The sequence below is a fragment of the Pelodiscus sinensis genome, chromosome 33 (assembly GCF_049634645.1).
Source record: "Pelodiscus sinensis isolate JC-2024 chromosome 33, ASM4963464v1, whole genome shotgun sequence".
In the NCBI taxonomy this organism is placed as follows: domain Eukaryota; kingdom Metazoa; phylum Chordata; order Testudines; family Trionychidae; genus Pelodiscus; species Pelodiscus sinensis.
In genome coordinates this window covers 1,669,494-1,677,240 of record NC_134743.1, presented here as the reverse complement: position 1 = coordinate 1,677,240, position 7,747 = coordinate 1,669,494, and the positions used below count along the sequence as shown (strand labels likewise).

Sequence of the window (7,747 nt, the reverse complement as noted above, 5' to 3'; positions counted from 1 at the left end):
CAATTCAATACAATTGGGAGGGTTGGGGGGAGGGGGACGCAGCTGCTGGCTCCTCAGCTCTTGCTGCTCTCACTGGGTGTCTTCCTGCTGCAAGGGAAGCAGAATCCGTCACATTCATCCCTGGGGACTCAGGGGAACTGGCCCCCCAGCATTTCCACCCTCCTCCCCCCTGCTCTCTGGTCACCCCCCGTCAGGCCCGCAGGGTGAGCTCCTGACCCCCCCCCAGAGCTCCTGACACCTCGGCCCCCTCCCGCCTCCTAGGACAGTTTCTGTGTTCAGAGCCTCCCCCACCCCCAGGGACGCTCGCAGGGGCAGGAGGGATTCTGCCAGCAGGGACGTGGGGTGGGGGCAGCCCGAGGAAAGGGGCGGGGGACTCCCTGAGGGGATGGGAAGGAGACCCTGGCCCTGCCCCACTCTCCTGATCTGCTCCGGCTGCTCACCATGTATTCCAGGAGCTGATGGGCCTGCCCATGCAGGGCGTGGGCCAGGACCAGCCCGGCCTGGCTGGGGCGCCGCAGGGGGGAGCGGGCAGCGAGCAGAGCCTTGTCCAAAAAGCAGTTCTCCTGCTCTGCTGTGAAGAGCTGCCCAAAGACCTGGAATCAAGAGCACAGGAGGTTTCAGCTGACGGCCCAGAGCCCGGCCCCAACTCCTGGGGCTAAAACAGCTTCCTCCTCCCCCAAACTCCCTTCCAGACCCTGCACCCAGACGCTCTCCTCACCCGGCACCCCAACCCCTGCCCCAGGTCACAGCTTCCTCCTGCCCCCAAGACCCTCCTACCCCCACGAGGGCCCCAGCCAGCCCCACCCCCGAGCCCTGCCCTGCCCTCGCAGCGCGTCCTTACCTCTCCCACCCTCACGCTGTTGCTGTGAGCCAGGACCCATCTTTCTTTGTAGTAGTGTCTGCACCACAGGTCCTCTGCCTGGTGGATGTTGAGGCCTGCAAGAGACACAACAGGGTCATTCTGCTGGCAGGTCTGAGCCCTTCCCCTCCCACGGGTCCCTGCAGGCATCCCTGGGCAAATGGAGGGGCACAGGGGGCAGAAGGGGAACACAGAGGGACGCATCCCCCCTTGGGCCAGTCTGGGGGAAAAGGGCTGGGTCCCCTCCCCCCGCCGCCGGCACCCTCAGGGTGTCCCTGGGGCCCAGGTCCCGGCTGGGTTCCTTACCACTGTGGTGCAGGAGGAGTTGATACAGGCTGTGCACCCCCTCCCGGGCCAGCCGGCTGACGTCTTCGGATGGGTCCGAAATAAAAAGGCCCAGCTGGGCCACGTGGTGACCCATCCTCGGCCAGTCGGCGGAGTTCTGAGGGGAGAGAAGAGGGGGGGTCCCTCAGCATCCTGGGGCTGCACGTCCCATGCAAACGGCCGCCGAGGCGGGTCTGAGCTCGGGGGACGGACAGAGACACCTCCCGGGGCGGGGCGGGGCCGGCCTTGCGAGGAGACAACCCTGAGCAATGGCCCCGACTGAAGGGTCACTCCGGGGGTGGAACAAGGGGATCCACTGACGGCCACTCCCCAGTCCCCAGGCCCAGTCCCTCAAGAGCCCCCCTGAAGGGCCCAGGGTCGCCCCTCCCCGGGGAAAGGAGAACGCGGCCCATTCCCGGCCCATTCCCGGCCCTGCCTCTGCCTCCCGGGGACGCTCCCAGCCCCGCGCCCTGCAGCCCCAGACCCCCCGGCTCCGAGGTCACTTACGTCAAACCCCGGGAGGGTGGTGGCGACTCCCAGCAGGGCCGTGGTGCTGCCAAGGGCCCTGGCTCGCTCCTGGGGCAGGCGGGACTCCAGCCACGGGCTCAGGTGCTGGGGGGGAAAGAGGCAGGTCAGGACCCGTAGGGAGGTGCCGGTTCTGGGCAGAGCCTGGGGCTCCTCTCGGACTGTGCCCCCCCCAGCCACTGACACTGCTCCTCTCTCGGCCCCCCCCCCCCGAGGAAGCAGGGCCAATGGCCCCGTCCCCCCCACGGGGCTCACCTCCATTATGAGCTGCAGCCGGGCGGTGTCTGGGGACTCGGCAAGGAGGCTCGCCAGTAGGGCCTGGAGGTCGTAGGGAAGGGCCCGGATGAACTGCTGCAAGACAAGGGGGAGCCCTGGGTCAGAGGGGGGGTTGGGGGATCCAGGCCACCCGCTGGCTCCGGGGTGCAGCCTTGAGCAGGGTCTGAGCTGCCTCGCAGAGCAGGGAGGAGCCCAGGCTGGGCATGGAAGGGACGGGCCCCCCGGGAGAGCAACGGGAACCCTGGAGGGAAGGATCCAAACCTGCAGCTTCTTCCCTCCCTCTGCCCCCCCCCCCCCTCCTCTCTGGAGCTCCAGCCCAGCCCGGGAGCAGGGCCCGGAGGGACGTACCTGCGTGTGGATGGGCTCCTGCTGCCAGTCCCCAGACACTGTCTGTCCCACGGCCGCCGTCAGCAGGGGGCTCAGGAGCTGGGCCCGCAGGGGAGGCTGCAAGGTGCTGGCAGGAGAGAGGGGCAGAGACTGTTAATTCAGCAGCAGGAGACAGAGACTTTCCCACTCCCTGGCCAGGGGATCTGCTCTGGGGGGAGTCGGCGAGGGGGGGGGGGGTCGGTACCTGAGGCTGCAGGCGGCGTTGAGGCAGTCGGCCAAGACCAGCGGGGGGGGCGAGTCCTCCATGATCTCCTGTGAGACCCAAGGGGACAAAGGGGCGTGTGAGGCTGGGCCCCCAAGAGACGCTCACGCAGCCAGCGCCCCCACCCAGCAGGATCCAACCCCACTGCCTCCCGCTGCCCTGTAGCCCCCCTGCCCGGCACAGGGCCCCTCCCAGCACCCCCCTCCCAAACCGGGACCAGCTCAATCCTTGTCCCCAGGCCGTCTCCTGCCCCTCCCTGCCCTCGTGACCAGCCTCTGAACCTCCTCATCCCTGCTCCCCAGGCGCATCCCCAGCAGCCCGCTCGGCTCCCTTCCAGCCCCCCATGGCCCGGGGAGACCCCTCCCTGTCCCGAATCCCCCTTCCTGTCTGGCACCCCAGACCTGCCCCATTTCTGTGTCCCTCCCTCCTCCAGCATCCCCACCCACCCCTCCCCATGTCCACCTCCAGCCCTCCCGGCTCCACCCATCCCGTTTCCAGCACCCCCACCCGCCGCCATCGCCCAGGCAGACCCCCGTCCACCCCACGTATCCCCTCCCCTCCTCCGGGCCGCCGCGACTCGCTTACAACGATCCTGGCCATCATGGTGTCCTTGCAGCAGCGCGGCGCCAGGGTGTCCTCGCCCCTTTGGAGGGTGGCGAGGCAGGCGGGGGTGACGGCCAGAAGGAACCGCTGCAGGGCGGCTGGGCTCTGCGCCCCAGAGAGAGTCTGTGAGCCTGGGGCCTGCCTGCCCCCCATGGACAGCTGCAGGGCTCAGGCCTCCCAGGAGTGGAGGTGGGAGCTGCTGGTTGTCCAAGCACCCACACTCCCCCCCCAACTGCTGCCTCAGGCTTGTGGGGGCCCAGCTGGTGCATGACAAGAGCCCCCAGCTTGGGGGGCCCAGGCCATGCAGGAGAAGGGGCCCCAGGGGGATCCCCAGGGACAAGCCCCTCCCGGAGGGGGGGGGGACGTGCTGGGAAGGGGCCGGACAATCTCGGGTCCCCCCCGTGTGGAGAAGGTTCCTACCGTGTCCCGGGTGTGGAGCTGCTCTTCGATGTCATAGATGGCCCCTTCCTCCACCCGGGAGTCCATCCGCTCCTGGCAGAGCTCCGCCGAGGCGCAGGGGGGCTCTGTGCGGGAGGGAAGGGACCAGGGTGACTCCAGCGGCCAGCAGGGGTCACGCGCCCCCATGTCAGGGACCCAGGGCAGGTTGGGCCCCACACGCCCCTCGCAGGGACCCATCCCCCTGCCACCCTCACATCTGCCAACGCCCTCAGCAGAGCCCCACCAGGAACAAGAGAGCCAAGCAGCCCCCGCCCCCATCCATTGCCCTGGCTGCGGGGCAGACACTGGGGCTGCCCCTCCCCCCGGGTACTGGGTGAGCCCCTGGGCCCAGCGTGTTCACGGCCCCTCACCTGGGTCTGAGCGGCTGCGCGAGGTGGCCCGGCTGCAGCTGGAGGCCCAGGTGCTGCTGCTGACGGACCTGGACCCACAGCTGCAGGGGCTGGTGCGGGGAGCGACGGGCTGGGGGCTCCCGGAGACTGGCAGGTCCCCGGGGGCCAGGCAGGGCGATGCCCCCTGGTGGTAATGGGGGCTGGGCTCCCGGGGCAGGTGTTTCTCTCCACAGAGGAGGCCCCGGAGCCACCCTACCCGGCTCCCCCGCTGGGCTGGGTCCCGCCTGCCCAGCCGCCTCTGGAGCCAGGTCCGGGGGGGCCTGGCCGGTGGGCGAGTCGCCCCGAGCTGGTGGGATCCAGCTTCCCCGCCCGCGGGGACGGAGAAGCTGCTCCCCACCGGCCCTGGGGCCATCTTCAGGGCTTTCTTGAACCACAGCCGAAAACGTTTGGCCATGCTGGAAATGAGGGGAGCAAAGGGGAGCTTGGGGCGCAGCCTGATGAACGAAATCCAGGGGTTCCAGCTCCCCAGAGCGACTGCCCCCAGCCCCCAAATGGCCCCTTGCTTATCGGTTCGGTCTTGCACAGGCACTGCAAGGACCTGAGGGTATGTCTACACTACCCCGCTAGTTCGAACTAGGAGGGTAATGTAGGCATACCGCACTTGCAAATGAAGCCCGGGATTTGAATTTCCCGGGCTTCATTTGCATAAGCGGGGAGCCGCCATTTTTAAAACCCCGCTCGTTCGAACCCCGTGCAGCGCGGCTACACGGGGCACGAACTAGGTAGTTCGAACTAGGCTTCCTAGTTCAAACTACCGTTACTCCTCATTCCACGAGTCTCCTGCCCATCAACAGCCCCTTCTTGGCCAATCAGGGGAGAATCTAAGGTGTGGGGGGTGGAGCGTTCTCCCCAAAGACACCGGCATAGACTTGTTCCAGCCCCACCTCCCCAGTCCTCACAATGGGGGCTGCATCCCCCACCCCACGGCTCCTGCAAACCACCCCCCGTCCTTCAGCTAGTCTGTTGGGTCCCAAGCTGGGGGAGGCAGCAAGGGAAGGTCACAGAGGAGGCAAGAACAGAGCAGAAATGTGGGGGGATGGAGGAAAAGGGAAACCAACCAGGAGAAAGCCCCAGTGGCGCTAAGGACGCAGCCCAGGTGAGGAATCACCTTCTGGCCCTTGACCGAGGGCTGGGCCTGCCTGGAACCCAGCCGGCCCCGGGCGGGATCCAACCCCTGGGGGCTCTTACCTTCGTCACAAAGGTGTCGGGATGTGGAACTCACAGAACGCGAAGGAACCGTGAGGAGGAGACGCACCAGAGCTAAAGCAACCGGGGGTCTCCAAAGTCCCCTGGGCCCGCCCCCCGCTTTTATCAGCCTGAGATGTGGGTCCCTCTGTGAGGTCATCACCTCCCCACCTGCCCTTTGCCTTATATGCTGAGGGCTGCCCAAAGCCCCTGTGAGGTCACCGCCCCCCCCCCGCCACCCTGCCAGGCAAATGTCCTGCCTCTGGCCACCCCCCTGGGAAGTTTGAGCCATTACTAGGGGTCCCTCCCCCTCCCTCATAGGCTGCTCCCTGCCCTACACTGCAGGCTTCTTGCACGAGAGCTGTTTCACGCCGGAGTTCTTGCGCAAAAGGTCTCGTGCAAGAGTGCCTCCACCCTGCCATAGGCTTTTGCACAAGAGCGTCCATGGCAGTGTGAACGCTCTCTTGTGCAAGAAAGCTCTGATGGTCATTTTAGCCATAAAAGTGTCTTGCTCAAGAAGCCCCTGGTGCCCGTCCACGCTGCCTTCTTGCACAACAGCTCTTGCACAAAGGGGGCTTAGTCATCGTGGGGAGAGGAATAACTCCTGTGCAAGGAGCCCTGTTCTCTGATGCTTTACTGCAAATTTACTTCTGCAAGAACACACGTAGAGTGTAGACGCGCCACAAGTTTTTTCGCAAGAACACGCAAAAACAAGCCATGTGGATGTTTTCTTTTTAGGCAAAAACCCCTTTTTGCACAAGATCGGTCGGCCTTTTTGCAGGCATAGGGATCTTGTGGGAAAAGGGGTTTTTTTGCACAAAAAGTAAACATCCACACGGCTTGGTTTTGCGCACAAACCCCGAGCACAAAAACGGATCGGCAGAAAATATGCAAATGACATTGCGTGTCATAGAGTCCCTCGTTAGCATATTTGTTGCCAAAAAAACTCGTTGTGTAGACGTAGCCTAGGAGAGAAGCGATCTCAGACACAAAGCCCTTCAGTAAGAGGGCATAGCCCTGGGGCGTGGTAGGAGACGTACGGCAGACATGGGAGGTCACTCTCCTAGCTATTTGGCGCGGAGGAGGCCTCAGCTGGAGCACTGTGTCCAGATCTCAGGGCCATGCTTTAGGAGAGAGAGTCCAGAGGGGAACTATGAAAAGGGATTAGGGACGTTAGATATTCACTTAGTAGTCAATTAACCTCATGATTTCTTATCGGTTACTTGACTTTTCGATAGTCCCCAGGGGCCAGCTGTCTCAGTCCTGGCTCGCCCTGGGTCCGGGACCTACCCCCTCCGCGGCTCTGCATTTACAGTGTGTTAGGAGCCAGGCGGGCAGGCAGCATCGCTCAGTTCCAGTTTGCACCAGGTCCAGAAGCTCAGACCCAGCCCCCAGGCAAGGGCTGCTGCCAGCTTGTGCTGCTGCCTCTGATACAGAGGCAGCAGTACGGAGTTCCAGGAGGGAACTGGTCTAAAAAGCACCTCCCCTTGCGACCTGGCTGCCTGTCATCCCACGCTGCTGCCTCCGTTTTTGGCGAGAGAGAGCTGCCTGTCTTGAGACACCGGTGGGGAGTCGGATTTTCAAAAGGCAGGTCTCTGTCCTTTGTGAGCCTTCCAAAGCGCTTCGGTGGGGGGAGGGGGCAGGAAGGCGGACGACACTCAGGAATTGTAGCACCCAAATCCACGGAGTGTTTTGCCAGCACCTCCTGCAACAGAGCCCAATCCCTGACAGGCTTTTAGGCAAGATAGATCATTTGAAAAAATGACAGACACAGGGTTTTCCGTCACCGCTCTCCCTTTCTTTTATTTCCCTGGGCTAACTGGCTTGTTCCTCTTTGGCTAAGGATGGAAGGGTATGTCTACACTACAATGTTAGTTCGAACTAACGGACGTTAGTTCGAACTAACATTCATAGCCGCTACACTAGCGCTCCGCTAGTTCGAATTTGAATCGAACTAGCGGAGCGCTTAGTTCGAACTAGGAAAACCTCATTTTACGAGGCTTAAGCCTAGTTCGAACTTACTAGTTCGAATTAAGGGCTGTGTAGCCCCTTAATTCGAACGAGTGGGAGGCTAGCCCTCCCCAAGTTTCCCTGGTGGCCACTCTGGCCAACACCAGGGAAACTCTATGCCCCCCTCCCAGCCCCGGACCTCTTAAAGGGGCACGGGCTGGCTACGGTGCCCGTGCCAGGTGCAAGCCTGCTAGCACCCAGCCAGCAGACCCTGCACCAGGCACGGCACAGAGCCACCCACCCGATGTCCCCCAGCCCACCCCCTCTTCCCGGGACCAGGCTGGCAGCTCCCGGAAGCTTGCCCGGGACTGCAAGAGGCGGGTACATTCCTGGGCTAGTGCGGACATCGTGGACCTCGTCCACGATCTCCGCACTAGGCACAGGAAAGTGGCCGTCTAGGGCAGGAGAGCTTCCAGCCTGGCCACCCAGGAGCAGGTTTGCATGAAAATCAAGGGGGTCCACTGAGACCCCCGAACCTGAGCCCTGAGCTTACAATGGCCGTCCTGGGTCAGACCAAAGGTCCATCTA

General features: G+C 63.8%; 1 protein-coding gene across 1 annotated transcript; it reads right to left on the bottom strand.

Annotated features, from left to right (window-relative positions):
- Positions 1–1,123: 1,123 nt before the first annotated feature.
- Positions 1,124–2,618, bottom strand: LOC142823338 (maestro heat-like repeat-containing protein family member 7). Its single transcript, XM_075914269.1, has 6 exons — positions 2,556–2,618; positions 2,333–2,438; positions 1,964–2,059; positions 1,691–1,795; positions 1,166–1,301; positions 1,124–1,134 (listed from the first exon to the last, which is right to left on the bottom strand). Exons 1-6 carry the CDS (start codon positions 2,615–2,617, stop codon positions 1,124–1,126), a joined length of 516 nt encoding a protein of 171 aa, XP_075770384.1. The 5' UTR covers position 2,618.
- Between the last annotated feature and the right edge of the window lie 5,129 nt (positions 2,619–7,747).